The 21,532-nt window shown below is 41.4% G+C and overlaps 1 protein-coding gene across 4 annotated transcripts in view; it reads left to right on the top strand.

Annotated features, from left to right (window-relative positions):
* The first annotated feature begins 1,836 nt into the window (after positions 1-1,836).
* Positions 1,837-21,532, top strand: part of RNF150 (ring finger protein 150) — a 263,839-nt gene continuing 244,143 nt past the window's right edge. For all 4 annotated transcript variants that reach the window (XR_010126146.1, XM_054485192.2, XM_054485193.2 and 1 more), the window contains exon 1: positions 1,837-2,325. Coding sequence is in view for 3 of the 4 variants with exons in the window: in XM_054485192.2 (XP_054341167.1) it covers positions 1,839-2,325 (487 nt within the window). In the remaining variant the exon portion in view is untranslated. The remainder of the gene's footprint in view (positions 2,326-21,532) is intronic.

Here is a 21,532-nt window from a genome sequence, read left to right as displayed (position 1 = left end):
CAAATTCTTCTAAGTAGTTCTTCTTGTGCCTGCTTCTAATTTGGGTACAGCTGAGGCTCTTTGCCCTCCCTTAACAGCCACCAGCTGTTTGTACTGCTGCCGGAAAAAGAGAAGTTGTACTGGTGGACATTCATTAACGAAGAGCTGTAAACATGTTAAAGTCCTGGGGAAAAGGCAGACTTTCATTTTTTAAATTTAAATCATGAATGGATCCTGGGTTCTCTGAAAGAGCATCAGGTGGGAAACACAATGTAAATGATAGAGAACCATCACACAAATATTTTTAGAGACTATATGGCAGGCATCTCAAGCCAAGGGAAAGGATATCCACCACCCAAACGTCTAATTGGTAAGGAAATGTGCTGTACCACAGTTTTAAGAACACTACACTAGGGGGACTGTACTGTCTGCTCACTACTGTAATCTCTATGCACAGTTGGAGAGCGCACTATAAACAATAACCCAAACAAACCTCCCTTGCCTGTTGGTGCTGCGAGTCTCCCGTTCCCAGTCATGAGTCAGAATAAACACAGTCCAGAAATGTCTCATCCGGTTTCTCTTCTTATAGAGTGATAAAACACCTATTCTATAAGAAAACGAATGTTACATTTTGCTTCCAGGTGGGCAGTAGGAAGCCCATTCTTATACCCATCTTAAAAGAGTGATTGTTAGACCAGCAGCATCAGCATCACCTGGGAACTTGTTAGAAATGCATATTTTTGGGGCCCTTCCCCAGATCTACTGAACCAGAAACTTTGTGGCAGGACCCATCAGTCTGAGTTTTAAAACTAAAGATTTGATAGCCACTGCCCTAGGTATTCCAGAGGTAGCGTTGGAAGGACCTCAATACCAAATCACCTTACACTTTGGCCTTAGGACAGGTAAACAGGGAGCTCACGGCAGTACTTCCAGCAAACGGGAGGGGTCGTTTACCAGAGGCACATACATTTGCTAAATGTAACGCTCAGGAAGTTATTCCCGTACTCAAAGGTCGAGGGGTCGCTTCCCCTTTACCCCCACCTAGATTAAGTCGCCGATTGAGGTTGAATTTGAGACCCGACAGGGGTCGCTGCTGCCCATAAAGAGAGACCAAGGGAACATGGCAAGAGAATCCCAGGGGCTTTGACATCACACTAAGCTCCTCCTTGCACGCACACATTACACACACACACAAACATACAGACACACACACACGGACCGCTTACTCCGCTCTGCCTGCTCGCTCCCACTGTCCCCAAGCCCGCCCCGCCCGCGGCAAGTGCGTGCCCAGGCGCAGCCACCGGCGAGATCAGGAGCGCAGCGCCCGCAGCCCGAGGGAACCGGCGCAGGGCAGCGGCGGCTGCAGCCGGATTCGCGCGCCCTAGCGCTCAGTGGCGGCGGCCGGGACACCCTCGGCAGCACCCCGCACCGCAGCACCCCAGACTACGAGCAACCGTGCCCGTCCCCGCCGGGGCTGGAGGGCGCAGGGCCGCCACCCTGCAAGTTCCTGGGCCCCCGGCCACCCTTATGAGAGAAGGCGAAGCCGGGCGAAGGAGCAGGACGCTCGGCAGCAGGACTCCTCCACAAGCCCCGCGGGCCCTCTGTTCCTGCGCCCCCCGGGCGCCCAAGAAGCAAAATGCAACCACCGCGCTACAGCTGAGAGGGGAAGGGGCCAGCGCCATCCGCTCGCCCGGAATCCGGTCCCCGCGGCGGCTGCGCGTCCCGGCCGCGGCCCCTCCGGCCCGGGAGTGAGCAGTAGCAGGAGGAGAGGCGGCCGGCCCGGGGTTGGCCGGGGCTGGGGAGGAGGGACGGGACGGAGGGAGGGCGCGGGGGCGGGGAGGGGGCCCCGGCGGATAAAGATGGCAATGTCTCTCATCCAAGCGTGCTGCAGTCTGGCTCTCTCAACATGGCTGCTTTCCTTTTGTTTCGTGCATCTGCTCTGCCTGGACTTCACCGTGGCCGAGAAGGAGGAATGGTACACCGCCTTCGTGAACATCACCTACCCCGAGCCCGCGCCGGACCCCGGGGCCGGGGCGGCGGGCGGCGGCGGCGGCGCGGAGCTGCACACGGAGAAGACGGAGTGCGGGCGCTACGGCGAGCACTCGCCCAAGCAGGACGCCCGCGGGGAGGTGGTCATGGCCAGCTCGGCCCACGACCGCCTGGCCTGCGACCCCAACACCAAGTTCGCCGCCCCGACTCACGGCAAGAACTGGATAGCCCTCATCCCCAAGGGCAACTGCACGTACAGGGATAAGATCCGGAACGCGTTCCTGCAGAACGCCTCCGCCGTGGTCATCTTCAACGTGGGCTCCAACACCAACGAGACCATCACCATGCCCCACGCGGGTGAGTGGCCCAGCGGGCGCGGGGGAGGGGAGCCGGCGGGGACGGAGGTGCCTAGAGGGATCCAGCGCCTGCCTCTAGGCTCCTTCTGGGAAGTTCGTGCGGCGCGGAAGACGTGTCTGGGTTTACTGGACCGATTAAGTTTTGCTCCGCGTCACTTCGGGGGTTTACAAAGAGGAGAAGATTAACTGTATTGGGTAGGGGAGAGGCTGCCAGAGAGCTTGGCATAGCGCCGCTTGGACAGGGGTTCAACGTGGCGGGCTAACTTTTCCGAGGGGGACATGGAAGGTGGGGTTTGGAGGGTAGGGCTCAGATACTGTTCTTGGTTAGTGACCGGCCCAGCACCTGTTTGGAACCAGCAGATCTGATACCACAGCACTGCTCTTCGGTCTGCGCATCAGGTACACCCTGATGCAGGCGCTATATCAGGAGAGGGGTAGGGTTACCTGCTGGCAGCTCACCACCGCGAACTTGCTCTTGAGGTTTCATCTCTTCGTGGGAGAGTTTCCCCTTCTGGGTTTACGCACTTCATTAATCATATTAAAAGTACTATGCTCTGCCAGGCTGTCATCCAGAGAAACTGACAGGTGGCCACGATGGTAAATAATAACAATCCTCAACAAGCCAAGAAGTGTGTGATGGCCCTAAAGTTATAACTACTTTTCTAATTATTGCATTATCCTTTGCCTGATTGGGAGGTTAAATATGCTGAAGGTTTTCTTTCTGGTTAGAATGAAGGGATTTCAGACTAGAGAGAATAAGCTTTTGTTAATGATCGCAGGTACCAGGACTAGAAATACATTACTGTCCCAAAACTCAATACCGCATATGCCTGACATAAGCAATATTTCCCTGGTGGTAGGAACACCCTCCCGCCAAAAAAGCCATCCCCAGGCTTGTTAACATAAGTCCATAAGCCTCTAGTTTTAGCAGGCTAGCCTCCTTATGTCGGGGCTTGCTGCTTGTATTTGTGTGCCTGAGAAGTGGGCCCTCCTTCCCCAGAGGGGTTTGTGGGCCGAGACTGTGGCATCCAGTGCCCGGAAGGAGAGGAGAAAAATGACAGATGCATTTTCTGAGTGGAGTTCCCTAATCAAAAGCATTCTTTTTTAAAAAAACCAAATTTGAATAAATAGTTACGCTGCTGAAATGGAACACCAAGCTCTGGCTACATTTGTAGGGGTGTTCTCTTTGGGGACAAGTTTCCATTCCGAGAGCTCATGTCACCTATTAGTGAAATATTCAATTGGTTTGCCTCCAGTAGTCAACACCAGCTGTTTTAGTCAGGGAAATTTGTCAACCTTAACACAAACAGGTGGGGAGGGGAAATGTTCCAGACTTCTAAAACACAGGCCAGAAAAATGCAGTGTGTTAATTAATGAAGAGGAGGAGAGGCAGTTACTTAGAAAAGTTACAATACAGCACTTTCAGAATATTCGATATATTTTCTTGAGCTCGACAGTTTTCTAAGGGAAAAGATTGTACTCTAACCTTGAGTCTTAAGAGCACTACTGAAACTTTGATATTCAAGGATGTTAAGGACTATGGAAAACACTTTAAGTCATGTAAAGTATCTTTAGATAAACATGGTTACTTAATATCTAAAACCTCAGTGGAGGAGGGGTGAAGGAAGCTTTTTTGTTTTTGTTGTTCTTTAAACGCCAAGAAGATTGTGAGCTGACTTTGTGAGATTATTTGTTTCTCTGTGCATATGCGTGAAATCTTGAACTCAACTTCTTTGAACATAAAGTAAGAGGCATCATTTGTTCCTGTGTAAAAAGGTTCTCTAGAACTGCCAACACATTGGATCAATTAATGGCTTGCTTATTTTTAAAGAAATCACTAAGCAGATTTCCCACACAAATGATGCTTGATTAAGATAGTGGGAGTGGAAGATTTAGTAATACTGTAGTTTGAACGTTAAAGCAAAAAAAAAAAAAAAATGGAAATTGTCTATTACCTAATTGCTCTGTTTCTAAAAATGTATTCATGCTGTATCTGTCAATGGCCAGGATACTCCATATTATCTTCTGACATTTTGCCACATTAAGAGACTCTGTGTTCACTTCAGTCAGAGGCTAGCATTGATTTCTGCTAGAGTGTCGTTATGAGCAGATACGTGACAGGGTAACATGGTAAACTCTTGACTATACTCTGAAATTCTTCTGCCTAAATCTCAAACACTGCCAGCTCTTGTCTGGCTGTCAGTGTCTTCCATGTACTCCGGATCTTGAAAGCTTTACTTTTCCTAGTTAAATTTGAGGTCAGATTTCTAAATTCAGTTTGAGAAACTGCACATTTTAGATGCTAATCAAATATTTTTATTTTGTGAACTTGGGATACCATACCAGAAAATCTGCGTATTTGTGAACTTTTAAATTTAGTTTTCAAAAAGTTTTAAAAACTGCAAAAGCTGATGATATATCTATCTATCAACTTTCCTCTAGATCCTTTATTTTTGGAACTGATAGATTTCAGGTGAGGAGAAGGTCTGTATTTAGTGTTCTGCAACCTGTCATTTAACATCTATGCATTTGTGTATCTTGAAATTCAATTAAATAGAAATTGTTTTCTCCTTTTCATATACGTTTTCTGTTTTTTTCTTTTCCTGCTTAAATAATTTTGATTTTCTGCCACTTATGTAACTATAAGTTCTCATTCAAAAAGACACCGCTTCTCCTGGGATAGACCAGTAGTTTTGCTTTATAACAAGTCACTTTCCTCCCCAGTATAACAGCTTTACTGAAATATGAACATACTCTGCAGTTCACTCATTTAAAGTAGACATTTCAATGGCTTTTAGTGTATTGACTGAGTTGTGCAGCCATCATCACTATCTAGTTCTAATAAGAAACTCTTGTATTTCCCCATTATTCCCCAACTCCTAGTCACTCCCCATTATTCCCCAACTCCCAGCCCTAGGCTAATCTACATTCTGTCTTCATGTATTTAAATGCCTTGTACCTTTCGTATAAATGGAATCATATAATATGTGGACTTCTGTGATTGGCCCCTTTGATTTAGCATAATCATTCTAAGGTTCATCAAGGTTGTAGCATGCGTCAGTACTTAAACCCTTTTTATTGCCAAATAATATTTCGTTGTGTGGATATATCACATTTTGTGTATTTATTCATCAACTGATGGAAAATTACATTGTTTCTACCTTTTAATTGTTATGAAAAATAGTGCTATGAACATTCATGTACAAGTTTTTGTATGGACATTTCTCTTGATTATATACCTAGGAGTGGAACTTCTGAGTCATATGGCAACTCTATGATTTAATCTTTTGAGGACCTTCTAGACTGTTTTCCAAAACAACTGCATCATTTTGCATTCCCACCAGCAGTGTTTGAGGGTTCCAATTTCTCCACAGCCTCATCAACATTTGTTACTATCTTTTTTATTTTGCCCATTCAAGTGGATGTGAAGTGGTATCTTCATTTTGTTTTAAATTTTCATTTCCCTGGTGACTAATTGTTACTTTTTAACATAGTCTTCTTTTTTTCTGCTTTTCATTTTATTCTCTTTCCCCTTATGCCCACCACTATTTATTCTTTTCCAGACTTTCAACTCATACACTTATCCTAGGGAAGAGAGAGAGTGATTAATAGAGAAAATCTGCTTCTCACTTTTTTTTTTAAGTCTATGGACCAGAGATTTATATGTCCCCTATTAAGGGACACAAGGCTATATCTTTAGTGCAAGAGCACCAAGAAGGCCATAGCAAAAAGCTGTAGAGAAATGCATCTTCCAAGTAGTAAAAGCCCCAGAAGTGAACTTTCAGGTATAGGCAAAGGCAGTGAGACCCAAATTACCTCCTCAAAGCTGGTCTGATGCCTGCCTGTGAAGCTTCTTTCAGTGTACCCTAAGGAAAATGATGATATCAGAAATTTCTAGAGGCAGTTTAGGGCACTAATTAAATAGGAGTGTAGGCTCTAGAGCCAACCACTTGGATTTGTGTCCTGGTGGCACTACTTTCTCACTGTGTATCTTTGTGCAAGTTAACCTTCCAGGTCTTGAGTTTCCTCCTTTGTGAAGTGGAGGATAACACCATACCTCAATTGCTTGTTACGTGAATTAGATGGATTAATGCATGTACAGTGCTTAAATCTGTAGCTGGCACAAAGCAGTCAAAAAATGTTAGCCCTTCTAAGCATTGGACTCAGTGACACACAGTGACATGCAGGAGCTACACACTGGATCATCATACCTCTGAGGCTCACTGAGTTCCTGGCAGCCTTGGGAAAGAACTTCTTATTTACCCTTTCATACTGAAGAGGCCAGAGCAGTGGTGCCAATTTGTTTGTGGCTCAGCGAATTGAAACAGGGTGTTCCAGTTCCGTCTGATTGATGAACATTTAAGATTCTCCTATTGCATTTGTACTTTCTTTTGGCTTAAATTGAAATCTCATCGTAGCAAGGGCATGTATGATAAACGTGGTAGTCTGTGTATGCAGGCTGTTTGTGACTGAGTTGTGATGTTGAGGAAATGGTATGTTTTATTTTTTCTTTTTTAAAGAGTGTGTTTGATATCTTTCTGTTTGTCTATTGCTAGTACATAATCAACAGGAAATGAAACATCTAGCTGTCTAGGAAGAACTTTTGTGAGACTAGGTCCGTAAGAGCAACTTGGAGATGGAAGAAAGGAAGAAATGGTTGCAGTAACTCTGGAGAACATGCTAGGCCCTTGGAAAGGAGACGCCTAGGATGGAGTATATCTATGTATTCTAGACTTCTCCAAGGTTGGAGGCAAAATGTGGTAGATCTACTGAGGCTCTTCCTCCATAGGTGGGTGCTCAGAGTTCAATATATGGATTCATGCTGCCTTTATGGCTGTTACTTTGATTGCTGAAGTCTACGTATGCCTTAAACTCTGTAAAGGACCTGGCTGCTTTAATTTAATAAAGTTTTCTTTTTTCTTCAGGACTCATTTTTCTGGAATATTTATGTGTACATTTTGCTTTACATTTTCCTTTAAGTGATAAGATTAGCTCTCTTTTTTTTAGCATGCTGGGTAATAATAACATTGACCAAATAGTGCTTACTCTGTGCCAGGCATGTTCTAAGCACTTTATATGTATATAAATTTAATTCTTACAAAACACTGTGAAATAGGTACCCTTACTGTCTCCGTTTGATAGATGAGGAAACTGAAGCAAACTGTCTAACTTGGTCACGCAGACAGTAAGTGGTAGATCTCGGCTTGCAACCCAGGCAGTCTGTCTGCTGGTCTGTGCTTAGAGTTACAGCTCTGTATACCCTCTCAGCTTGAAAGGGTATTCTGAAGGCTATATGTGGGCAGTGATTTCTTAATGATAGATATAGGAAGCAATCTAAGGCTGATTTCCTGTTTCAGAGTGTGTTAACAGATGCATCGTTGACTTGCAGGAATGCATCTCTATTACGTAATGGGAGAATGGGACCTTATGTTTGGGCCTTTTCTCTTCCAGACCTCCCTCTGATTCACCATTTGACTTTGAGTCAGTCGCTTTTTCTCTTCTCACCCTCAGTTTTCTTATTTATAAAGTACAAGGTTTGGTTTAGTTGATCTCTAAGAGGTATTTCAGCTCTAAAATTTATTCTTTATATATTTAAAACTTAGATTACTTCTAGTAAAATTCCCAATTTCTGGCTTCTTGATCAGAAAACCCAGTAACTGGGGCCTGCATTCCCCCATGGAAAGAGTAGCTGGAGTTGAGCAGTGGCTGGCTGTTCCCATGTGCCCTCCAGTTGGTCCAAGTCTCCATCACTTTTTACCATCTGGCTTTTGGCCTGCTGTGTTCATTTATATTTCCTACCTCAACCCCAAGGTCACAGTGTTTGGGACTCCATCTTTATGGAGCCAAACTTGGGGTAGTGAGGAGAAGTTACAGAAACAGACTTGGTTCAGCTCAGGAAAAACAAATTCATAAGAATAGAAGTGTTTAGAAATGGAAGAGGTTTTCTTGAAAGGGTAAGCTTTCTCTGGCATTCAGGTTGAAACTGAGTGGGAACATTGTGGAATTGCTGATCCCAGGATTTAAGGATGGACTTCCAGTGGGTGACAGCTTTAAGGGCCTTCCCGAGCATTGAGAGTATGTGATTCTCTATCACTTAGATATTTAAGAAACATTTTTTAAGAGCCTCAGTTCCCACTTCATTTTTCTCATAAGATACATACAGTCTGGCTATCATTTATGCTTTGTCTTGATCTTCCATGCCAGAATAACCTCACCTTCTCACTTAGTATGCATATATGTGTGTGTGTGTGTATGTATTTATTTTGCACTAAACTGTAACTCTTCACCTGTCTATCTACTAGCAGAAATTCCAATAGCCAGGAATTCTAGACTCTGTTATTAAAAGCCATAATTCATCAAAGTGTTAAATAACATTCTTGGGAGTGTAGCTTAAGATGACCTGGGCAAGAAACTGTATGACTTATTTATACATTTTAGGTCATAGAAATACATATCTAGAGAATTGGGAAGGTAACTTACCTTCTGTCTTCTAATCTTTAATAAGAATTCAATCATCATCTCTCCTAGTGGCTGTCTTAAAAATCTCCTGGCTTCTCAAGAAGGAAGTAATTTTATAACCATGAAATCTGGAAAGGTCCAGAAAGAACCTGGAGCTTCTTATTTATAGCTCATTCTTCCAGTTTTCAGAAAACAGTGATTGTGCCTCTGATATGAAGTTAATTTGTTTAGAAAACCAGTCTCAACTTTTGAAAAGTTAACCGTTATTGTTGCTTAACCATTATTGTTGCATTGCTGGACATTAAGCATAGCATATAAAGAATTTAATATTTTGATAGCCCTGAAAGTCTTCAGTTTATCCCTAGAAGAAATATTTCATCTTTTATATACTGTAAGGAGCATTTTACTCGTTGCTGAGAGATTGAAGTGATGTTAGTGTTGTGTATTTGATAATGTAATTTGTCAGATGCTAAATTGAAATTGAAATTCAAATCCTATGCAGATTATCTTAGTTCTTGAGGGTTTTGGTGGTAATGTAAAACCCAGAGAAACAAGGCAGCGTTGTGCTGTGTAATTCTTCTACTAAGTTGCAACTTACAATCGTTCTATTAAATAGAAACCTTGTCTACAGGTATAATATGACCTTTACTCTTGTTTTAAACTTTGAGGTATTCATTGCTTGGCTGTTTAATGTATGGTAGGATAAATGTGCTTTGTATATTGAAGCCAAAATATTAATGACCATGGTTAGATCTAGGTCTCAGTTTTCTATCATAAAAGAGGAAAATTATTTTACCATTTCACATTTGTGGTTATAAATTGCTTTCTATAAGTAGTCTTCACTTTTTTACTTCCCCCATTCCATAATATATAGTGTTATTTAGAAAAAGATTTTCACTAAAAGTAAGCGTCGTTTGTCAGAGAATTTAAATTTATGCATTGGCATGTTAGGCATTTTCATATTCAATTTGTGAGCATATATTTCATAATAGAGATTTAAAAAAATATTTTAGAAATAATTCTGTATTAAATGTTTGGTTTGTTCATGTGTTTTCTAGGCAGACAGATATGAGTACATATATTAGGTAAGAAGGATTATCAGGAAATGTTTCTTAACCATTCCGTCTGGAATCTCTATTATAAATGGCTTTTTATGGGCAGAGTCCACTTACACACTATTGAAAACGCAAAGATTGGAGGTTTTTTGGAGGGATTGTCAGGAGGCATACAAATGCCTGTTTCCCCCTTTTTCTCTTTTCTGTTCCTCACTATCTATAGCAAATATTCATCTGGACCATTCTGTAGCTGTGCACTGATGAAACCCACATCAGAAATGTAACTCCAAATGACCCAAAGAATAGTGGATGAGGAAAGATGTTTTCCGCTTCATTTATCAGGAAGATGCATGGAATGTTCTTCCTCCCAGAAATCCACAGAGCTGGCTGCCTCTTCAGTTCTCTTTACTAATGTGATCTTATCAGGAAGGCACTCCCAGGCTACTCTTCCCTGAACTAGTGGCAGCCTCCTCCTGCTGGTCCCCAGCACACCCCTGCTGCATGTTACCCACCATTAACATGTTTATTGTCTCCTCCCACCACAATGTAAGGGCCAGGTGGGGTGTCAGAGCCCCGGCATCAGAAAGTGGTAGACTTGTGGGGAGTAAGAATAATTTACAGACAACAGTATAGGTTTGAAAGAAAAGTTTTATTAGATAGAAAGTACGCTGCATAAGCAGCAGAAGAGTGCAGTGGGGCGCCTCAGCAAGAGAGGGCTGAGCACACCACAGTGGATTTTTCCTTCGGGGTATTCATGGACCTTAAAGCGGGAGCTGAAGGGTAATTTGGTCCATATTAGCCATGTAGGTCCTGACAAATATTTCGGCACTATTCACAATAGCAAAGACTTGGAGCCAACCCAAATATCCATCAATGATAGACTGGATTAAGAAAATGTGGCACATATACACCATGGAATACTATGCAGCCATAAAAAAGGATGAGTTCATGTCCTTTGTAGGGATGTGGATGAAGCTGTAAACCATCATTCTGAACAAACTATCACAAGGACAGAAAACCAAACACCACATGGTCTCACTCATAGGTGGGAATTGAACAACGAGAACACTTGGACACAGGGTGGGGAACATTACACACCGGGGCCTGTCGTGAGGTTGGGGGAGGTGGGAGGGGTAGCATTAGGAGATATACCTAATGTAAATGACGAGTTAATGGGTGCAGCACACCAACATGGCACATGTATACATATGTAACAAACCTGCACGTTGTGCACATGTACCCTAGAACTTAAAGTATAATAATAATAAAAAAATGATTACATTTGTAGACATTTGGTGCCTTGATGTCAGCAAGGGTTGCACAATGAGTTTCTACATGCGTGCATTCCGGAGATGTACAGAAATTCTAGTTACTTATAAATTTTTTGGAAGGAAACCTGAACCCAGATGCTGGCTTTACATAATAGAGAACTCTAATTACTTCTGAATTCCTTAGATAAGGAGTTTTGTCTCTGGGTGGACTGCTTGTTGGTTACCAGGTGATCTTTGCTCTTCCCAGTAAGCTCCACAAGAGTGGGGCATTTAGACAATATTTTTGGTCCACAGTTAAGTTCCCCAAGCCTAGAGCAGGCCCTGGCACACAGAAAGTGCTCAGTACCTATTGCTAAATAACCTGGAACCTGGGAAGATGGACTATGTTAATATGTTCATCTCTAATTTCATAAAAATATTCTATGCCATTAAATATTTTTTCTTAGCATTTGACTCATAAAGTGGGGGAAGTTCTAATTTGATTCTCCCATTACAAATGTTTATTCATCTTGTAGCATGTGGCATGAAGTGCGTGACTGGTTTCTGTTCTTGGTCTAAGGGGAAAAGGCATACTAGTAATAAGCAGAAGGACATAGAGTGTCAAAAAGGTTTGTAACCAAATACAATTCTGTGCGTGTGTTTACTGTACTGCAGCTTTAAATATGTATTAATAAAACGTTTTTCTTATTTTAAATGAAATACATATGCTATATAGAAACATTTGAAAATATAGAACATTTAAAAAGAGATAGTAAGAACCATCCACACTCTAATATTTTTTCATTACATTTACTTTTATCAAATGGTTAATATATTGCCGGTGTGTTTTTATAGCTTTAAAAAATTTAATCATACATTTTGAAATTTCCTTGGTTCTTCCAAGATATTTGTGTGATGTTTCCACTTTTCTCTTATATAAACAGTGCTGCAGTAAACATTCACATATAGCTAAACATAAGCGCATATCCATGAATACTTCCTTAGGTCAAGTTCCAGAGTATGGGATTAGTCAAAGGCTGTTCATGTTTAGCTGTAGGGCAGTTATCGTTTCTTTTATAATAGCCCGTATGATGAAGTCTTCAGATGTTTGCTCACTCAGGAGCATGGTGCTCCTTTGAAGGAGAAAAGACATCTGTTGGATATTGGTGGTGGTGCTGCTGCTGTGGGGTGCTGTCACAGCTTTTTAGCGTTACTTTGCTCCAAGCTACACTATTTTGGCAGCTGAGGCAAGACACTGAAGGTGGCGAATCAGGAGAAATGAAGTGTCAGAGATAGAATCATCATGATTACTGATGGTGAAACTCCACCTCCTCCCTTACACTCCTCTGTGTCTGGGGGATACTGAATGCAAATTGAACCAGCAGTTAGGAAACTTGGGTTTCAGTTGTGGCTCTCTCTCAAATTGGCTTTTCCGTTGGCAAGTCACTTCCCTCCTCTGGGGCTCATTTTCTTTCATTTGAAAATGGTGAGCAGGAGGCTCCTGGAGGGGAACTTGGTTGAGATCAGTGATCTCCACCCTGACTGCATATTGGGATCACCTGGGGAGTTTAAACTTTAGGGCTGCCCAGATCCCACCTGCAGAGATTCTGATGCAAATGGTCTGTTGCAGGGAGGGGACTCCCCATATGTTTCTAGAGTGCACTCAGGTCTGACAGCCACTATGCGGGATGAATCTGTAATCTCCCTCAAGTTGTTATACCACGTGGTTCTTTATTAATTATTTAAGGAAATGGTATTTTTCCTTTGAAGGCATCAAAATCCTACATGAATAAAATTTTAATTTTTTTTAATTTCCCGAGAACTATAAGGGCAGGGACAGTATTGCTTAAATCATGAATTAGTGATTCACTGATAATAATCGTTTTGGTGACCAGCAAGAAGGCAAACATATGGCAAACGCAGCAAGTGCAGGAAAGCACACAAACTTCTGTAAAACAGTCAAGAAGAATACGATAATGAGTCAGAAGTGATTAGACCTTGTAATTTGATTGGGTGAAATTTCACCTATATGCTAAATGTTGATTATTATACAAGCAGTCCTCCAAGCTTAAGAGGTAGAGACACCGTGCTGTTTTTACCAAGTAGGAAGTACCCTCTTCTGCTCATCGTGGTTATCATTACCCAGTTTGGGAGGCAGAATAGGGTAATGGTGAAAAAGAAGATTCTGGTGCATGGTTGACCCGGTTCTGAGCTGTGATAGTCACTTGTCTAGGGAGACAGAAAGCAGCATATGGTTGAGATAGCAGTCTGAAGTCATTCCCTTGGTGAGGATGAGCTTCCACTGTTCTAGGAAGAACTGCAAGTCCTGCTGGGCAGAGAGGGTCTGGGAGCTCAGGAAGCAAGTGTTTAGGCTTTGGAGTCCTCATCTGTAAAGTGAGCCTCCTATGCTATCCATCATAGATGTTGTGTGTGACCTCTTACATTACATAATGCAGTAAAGGGGTGACTCTGAGCATGTAATACATGAAGACTGTAATTATTGTCCACAGAAACACACTCTGAATCTGATCACATCTTATCACCATTGTTGTCACCAACTGAGTCCAAGCTATCATGAGCTCTTGCCTGGACTGCCACTGTCACCTCTAGCTGGTGTTCAGCTTCCCTTCCTGCCCCCTGCCGTCTGCTGCCCATACAACAAACAGAATGAACTTTTGAAAATATAAATCAAAGGCAATCACTCCTCTGCTCAAATCTTCCAGGGATTCCCCATCATACTTAGAACCAAGTTAAAGTTCTTGCCATTGTCCTCAGGGCCCTCCTCCGTGGTTTGGCCTGTGCTTCCTATCCAGTCCCTTTCCTACCCCACTTCCCTTACTACACTACTTCCCAGCCCATCATGCCTTCTTGCTGGTCCTCAAATGCTCCCAGCCCAGGACCTTTGGAACCTCTTTTTCCAGATTTTTTAAAAATAGTTTTTTATTCACATAGCAAACTATCATTTAAATATCCCTTTATGCTTTTAGAATGATTCCCAAACAAGAAAGTCTAGTAGCCATTCATCTATTTCTCTCATATTTAACCAACTCATTATTTTTTAAGTTCAGTTTGCTATTATGCCACTTGTACTCCAAGATAAATATCTTCCAGCAAAGTACAATTTGGCAGCGTTTTAGAATCATGGGATTTTATTGCTCAAGCGAGTAGGAAGAGTACCCAGTCACCACCCTCGATTTTTTCAGATTCTCCTATCAGTCTTATTTACATCAGTCACCTTTTCCCATCATCATCGCCCTTTGCCCCCTTCATCAGTTTTCTCTGGCCACTGTGAAAATATTTCATCTGCTGTTCATTCTCTCTTCTCTTATTCTCCCTTATCTTATCACTACTTGAAATTTCTATATAATCTCATTTGTGAATTTGTTCCATTATTATCTGTCTCCCACATGGGAATATAAACTCCATGAGGGCGTGGTTCTTGTCTTCTTAACGGCTGTATTTATAGAGCCTAGCATAGAAAAGGCATCCATTGCATAGCTATTGAACATATGAATGAATGATACAATATGTACCATCCATAATTCTCAGATGTACTGCTCACTTAAGGAATGAAGTAATGAATTTTTATTATATACACTTTTTCTGCCTTATATTGAAGGTATGGAAGGCAATATTTAATTTGAATGCTTAAAAACTTGATTCTATATCTTGTGCTTAGCAGAGCTATTCTTGCTGGGACTGTGGTAAGAGATTCATCTACTCTCTAACCTGACATTAACCCCTTATAAGGTACCTCCTGTTAGGCCCTTACCAGCTGCTGAAAATAGAGAAGTAGGAAAAGGGTGGTGCCCTGTGCCCTACATCCTCGGGCTTCTCTTTAGGGATGGTGGGAGGTCTGGAGCAGGAAGCCAGTCGCTATTTTTCTGAGATCTTCTATTATCATGCCAGTGTTTCTAAAGAGGCCTGGATGCCTACCTGTGAGTATTTACAAGCAAATACTTTGCTTAGGAGGAGCTTTCTTTTGGATGTCAGCAGGGGGACTTTCTATAGATAACAGAATGGATATGTCCTTTGGAGTCAGCTGTTATCAAATACAGAAAGTAGTCTGAGAAAAGTAGTTGAGCATAGTGCTGCCTGGATGATCTTACTGGGATTTGGGCATGCGGTAGACCAGATGCCTCAAGGGGCCCTGACTGTGGCTAGAAGGAATTGTGTAGTTTGATAGTAAATCCTACCTGTCTAGATGTGTTGTATGAATCTGTCTCTGTGTATATGGACTGCTTCATTCCAGAAGAATGAAAAATTTAAAATCAGTGGGCCAGAAAGAGGATGTCAGGATTCCTCTAAATGAAGGAAATAGCAAACGACAAATGACCAGTGAGGTAGGTCAGGTTGTGGCCTTTTGAGCAATGAGAGAACTATGAGAGAAATCTCAGGTTTTCTCCTTAACTATAATGTCATTAATTAAAAGTAACATTAGCCTTTTGTTATCGTAATTGAAGTGTGCTCCAAAATGAATTTAATCTCCTGTGTGTATGGCTGGGCACGGTGCCTCATGTCTGTAATCCTTGCACTTTGAGAGGCCTAGACGAGCGGATCACCTGAGGTCAGGAGTTTGAGAACACCCTAGCCAACAAGGCAAAACCCTGTTTCTACTAAAAATACAAAAATTAGCCGGGCATGGTGGTGGGTACCTGTAGTCCCAGCTACCTGGGAGGCTGAGGCAGGAGAATCGCTTGAACCCAGGAGTCGGAGGTTGTAGTGAGCCGAGATCGAGCCACTGTACTCCAGCCTGGGCGACAGAGTGAGAATCTGTCTCAAAAATCAACCAGTCAGTCAATCAATCAAACAAACAGAAACACATAGCTCAAACTTTAGCCCATGATTGGTGGTTTGATTTAGCAACTGAAATGGGGCATCACTTTGCAAAGGAATGGTGACCCTGAAATAGGCCATTACCTTGCCTGGCCAGTTTGGTAACCACCATATTGCTTAAAAGGAATGTTTTGTCATGCAGGTAGGCTGATTGGACCTGATTGGGGCCCAGTGTTTTTGAGCATTTTTCTACTGCCATATATGACTGGGTAAGCCTCAGTCCCAAATTCTATTCATCTTTTTTGAGGAAAGGTAAAGCAGACATACTACCCTTCCGTTAACAGCAGGCAGTTTGAATAGATACCGTCTCAACACCATGTAGTAGGTCTTCCAGGAGGGTACAGTGTTTGCAGTTATTTGAAGTGCTCCAGCCTCAGAAAAACCTGAGAGAGAAGGACCCCAGGAACATTCAAAACCTATGTTCAATTGCCAAGGTCATAGGGCAGCAGCCTCAAATGCAGGTGGGTATGACGTAACCTTCTCCAACTGCCAGTGACTGTTGTCTAAGCAGCCTACCGATTGTCAAAGTCAGACCATGCCTCAGTATTCATGGAGTTTGGGGCCATGTAGCAGGTCTGACACTAGCTCCCCAGGAAGCAGAGCTTGTGTGGCTCTGACAAGAGCCTTAAGTGAGATGACCAAATGATACTGGGGGATGGGAGGGGGCTGTCAGCAGCCACTGGGAGGGACAGATTGGCAGTTCTAAATAGCCATTGAGCTCTGCATCTCACACAGTCTATTTTCTCTTCTCTTGGGAGAACACACTATGAGGAAAAAGTTTTTCATTTTTTGAATAAGCCAAGGCATTCTTTCTACAAATCACCTTTCCAGTTCCAGACTTATTTATTAAATTCATCATCTTATTCACTAGAGGAACTCAGCAAATCTTTGTTGGATGGAATAAGTAATAGAAGGAAGAGAATTGCCATTTGTTCTGAACACGCAGACTCTAGGCACTGCGTTAGGTGTCTTCCATACTTCACTCACTTCACAGACCCCGTGAGTTGGATACTTGCACTAAGTCACAGATGGTTAAAAGCAAAACTCAGATTTTAATCCAGAGCTATTTCTTACATAGTCATGCATTGCTTAATGATGTGGACATATTCTGAGAAATGTATCATCAGGCAATTTTATTGTTGTATGAACATTGTAGAGTGTTCTAGATGGTATAAATGATGTACAACAGACTACACCATATACATTTGTTCTAGATGGTACAAATCTAGATGGTACAGCCTGTTGCACATCTAGGATGTAGGTTATAGCCTATTTCTTTTAGGCTAAACACCTGTACAGCATGTTTCTACACTGAATACTGGGGACATTTATACCACATATATAAACATGTCTAAACATGGAAGAATTATAGTAAAAATAGGGCCTAATACACTGTCTGGAAACATTGTTTCCCACAAAAATTAATAATTTGTCATTGTTATTAGATATATATTTGTAGCTATGCAATTCTTTGTGTTGCACAAGAAACACTTCTTAGTGTAAGTTATAAATTATTATGGATTTAATTATTACACAAGTCAAGCCTTGCCACCTATGGATGTGGTAATCTCTTTTGTACATATTTTTTTTTATTATACTTTAAATTCTGGGATACATGTGCAGAACATGCAGGTTTGTTACATAGGTATACACGTGCCATGGTGGTTTGCTGCACCCAGCAACCTGTCATCTAATTAGGTATTTCTCCTAATGCTATCCCTCCCCTCCCCTAGTCCCCCCACCCCCTGACAGGCCCCGGTGTGTGATGTTCCCCTTCCTGTGTCCATGTGTTCTCATCGTTCAGCTCCCACTTATGAGTGAGAACATGCGATGTTTGGTTTTTTGTTCCTGTGTTAGTTTGCTGAGAATAATGGTTTCCAGCTTCATCCATATTCCTGCAAAGGACATGAACTCATCATTTTTTTATGGCTGCATACTATTTCATGGTATGTATATGCCACATTTTCTTTATCTAGTCTATCATTGATAGACATGTGGATTGGTTCCAAGTCTTTGCTACTGTGAATAGTGCTGAAATAAACATACGTGTGCATGTGTCTTTACAGTGAAATGATTTATAATCCTTTGGGTATATACCCAGTAATGGGATTTCTGAGTCAAGTGGTATTTCTGGTTCTAGATTCTTGAGGAATTGCTACACTGTCTTCCACAATGGTTGAACTAATTTACACTCCCACCAACAGTGTAAAAGAGTTCCTGTTTCTCCACATCCTCTCCAGCATCTGTTGTTTCTTGACTTTTTAATGATTGCCATTCTAACTGGAATGAGATGGTATCTCATTGTGGTTTTGATTTGCATTCCTCTAATGACTGATGACGATGAGCTTTTTTTCATATGTTTGTTGGCCGCATAAATGTCTTCTTTTGAGAAGTGTCTGTTCATATCCTTTGGCTACTTTTTGATGGGGTTGTTTGTTTTTTTCTTGTACATTTGTTTAAGTTCCTTATAGATTCTGGATATTAGCCCTTTGTCATCTGGATAGATTGCAAAAATTTTCTCCCATTTTGTAGGTTGCCTGTTCACTCTGATGATAGTTTCTTTTACTGTGCAGAAACTCTTTAATATAATTAGATTCCATTTGTCAATTTTGGCTTTTGTTGCCATTGCTTTTGGTGTTTTAGTCATGAAGTCTTTGCCCATGCCTATGTCTTGAATAGTATTGCCTAGGTTTTCTTCTAGGGTTTTTATGGTTTTAGGTCTTACGTTAAAGTCTTTAATCCATCTTGAGTTAATTTTTGTATAAAGTGTAAGGAAGGGGTCCAGTTTCAGTTTTCTGCATATGGCTAGCCAGTTTTCCAAAACCCATTTGTTAAATAGGGAATCCTGTCCCCATTGCCTGTTTTTGTCAGGTTTGTCAAAGATCAGATGGTTGTTGATGTGTGGTGTTATTTCTGAGGCCTCTGTTCTGTTCCATTGGTCTATATATCTGTTTTGGTACCCGTACCATGCTGTTTTGGTTGCTGTAGCCTTGTAGTATAGTTTGAGGTCAGGTAAAATGATCCCTCCAGCTTTGTTCTTTTTGCTTAGGATTGTCTTGGCTCTACAGGCTCTTTTTTGGTTCCATATGAAGTTTAAAGTAGTTTTTAATTTTAATTCTGTGAAGAAAGTCAGTGGTAGCTTGATGGGGATAGCTTTGAATCAATAAATTACTTTTGGCAGTATGGCCAATTTCACGATATTCTTCCTATCCATGAGCATGGAATGTTTTTCCATATGTTTGTGTCCTCTCTTATTTCCTTGAGCCGTGGTTTGTCATTCTCCTTGAAGAGGTCCTTCACATCCCTTGTAAGTTGTATTCCTAGGTATTTTATTCTCTTTGTAGCAATTGTGAATGGGAGTTTATTCATGATTTGGCTCTCTGTTTTTCTATTATTGGTGTATAGGAATGCTTGTGATTTTTGCACATTGATTTTGTATCCTGAGACTTTGCTGAAGTTGCTTATCAGCTTAAGGAGATTTTGGGCTGAGATGATGGGGTTTTCTAAACATACAATCATGTAGTCTGCAAACAGAGACAATTTGACTTCCTCTCTTCCTATTTGAATACACTTTATTTCTTTTCTTGCCTGATTGCCCTAGCCAGAACTTCCAATACTATGTTTAATAGGAGTGGTGAGAAAGGGCATCCTTGTCTTGTGCCAGTTTTCAAAGGGAATTCTTCCAGCTTTTGCCCATTCAGCATGATTTTGGCTGTGGGTTTGTCATAAATAGCTCTTATTATTTTGAGATATGTTCCATCAATATCTAGTTTATTGAGTGTTTTTATCACGAAGAGGTGTTGAATTGTATCGAAGGCCTTTTGCGCATCTTTTGAGATAATTATGTGGTTTTGTCATTGGTTCTGTTTATGTGATGGATTACATTTATTGATTTGCATATGTTGAACCAGCTTTGCATCCCAGGGATGAAGCTGACTTGATTGTGGTGTATAAGCTTTTTGATGTCCTGCTGGATTTGGTTTGCTAGTATTTTATTGAGGATTTTTGCATGGATGTTCATCAGGGATATTGGCCTGAAATTTTCTTTTTTTGTTGTGTCCCTGCCAGGTTTCGATATCAAGATGATCATAAAATGCATTAGGAAGGATTCCTTCTTTTTCTATTTCTTAGAATAGTTTCAGAAGGAATGGTACCAGCTCTTGGTAGAATTCGGCTGTGAATCCGTCTGGTCCTGGGATTTTTTTGGTTGGTAGGCTATTAATTACTGCCTCAATTTCAGAACTTGTTATTGGTCTATTCAGGGATTTGATTTCTTCCTGGTTTAGTCTTGGGAGGGTGTATGTGGACAGGAATTTATTCATTTATTCTAGATTTTCTAGTTTATTTGCATAGAGGTGGTTATAGTATTCTCTGATGATAGTCTGTATTTCTGTGGGATCAGTGGTGATATCCTCCTTATCATTTTTTATTGTGTCCATTTGATACTTCTCTCTCTACTTTTTTATTAGTCTGGCTAGCTGTCTATCTACTTTGTTAATCTTTTCAAAAAACCAGCTCCTGGATTCATCAATTTTTTTTTGAAGGGTTTTTCATGTCTCTATCTCCTTCAGTTCTGCTTTGATTTTAGTTATTTCTTGACTTCTGCTAGCTTTTGAATTTGTTTGCTATTGCTTCTGTAATTCTTTTAATTGTGATTTTAGGGTGTCGATGTTAGATCTTTCCTGCTTTCTCCTGTGGGCATTTAGTGCTATAATTTTCCGTTGAAACACAGCTTTATCTGTGCCCTGAAGATTCTGATACCTTGTGTTTTTGCTCTTTTTGGTTTTGAAGAAGTTATTTGTTTCTGCCTATTTACCCAGTAGTCATTCAGGAGCAGGTTGTTCAGTTTCGATGTAGTTATGCAGTTTTGAGTGAATTTCTTAATCCTGAGTTCTGATTTGATTGCACTGTGGTCTGAGAGACAGTTTGTTATGGTTTCTGTTATTTTGCATTTGCTGAGGAGTGTTTTACTTCCAATTATGTGGTCAATTTTAGAATAAGTGCAACGTGGTGCAGAGAAGAATGTATATTCTGTTGATTTGGGGTGGAGAGTTCTGTAGATGTCTGTTAGGTCTGCTTGGTCCAGAGCTGAGTTCAAGTTCTGAATATTCTTGTTAATTTTCTGTCTCATTGATCTGTCTAATGTTGACAGTGGTGTGTTGAAGTCTCCCACTATTATTGTGTGGGAGTCTGAGTCTCTTTGTATGTCTCTAAGAACTTGCTGTATGAATCTGGGTGCTCCTGTAATGGGTGCATATATATTTAGGATAGTTAGCTCTTCTTGTTGCATTGATCCCTTTACCATTATGTAATGCTCTTTTTGTCTTTTTTGATCTTTGTTGGTTTAAGCTCTGTTTTGTTGGAGACTAGGATTGCAACCCCTGCTTTTTTTTTTTTTTTTAACTTTCTATTTGCTAAATATTCCTCCATCCCTTTATTTTGAGCCTCTGTGTGTCTTTGCCCATGAGATTGGTCTCCTGAATACAGCACACCGATGGGTCTTGACAAGTTGACAGAAGTAGGCTTCAGAAGGTGGGTAATAACAAACTCCTCCAAGCTAAAGGAACATGTTCTAACCCAATGCAAGGAAGCTAAGAACCTTGAAAAA

The sequence above is a fragment of the Pongo pygmaeus genome, chromosome 3, assembly GCF_028885625.2.
Source record: "Pongo pygmaeus isolate AG05252 chromosome 3, NHGRI_mPonPyg2-v2.0_pri, whole genome shotgun sequence".
In the NCBI taxonomy this organism is placed as follows: domain Eukaryota; kingdom Metazoa; phylum Chordata; class Mammalia; order Primates; family Hominidae; genus Pongo; species Pongo pygmaeus.
Note: the sequence above shows the minus strand (reverse complement) of the source record. Positions and strands in the feature narration are given on the sequence as shown.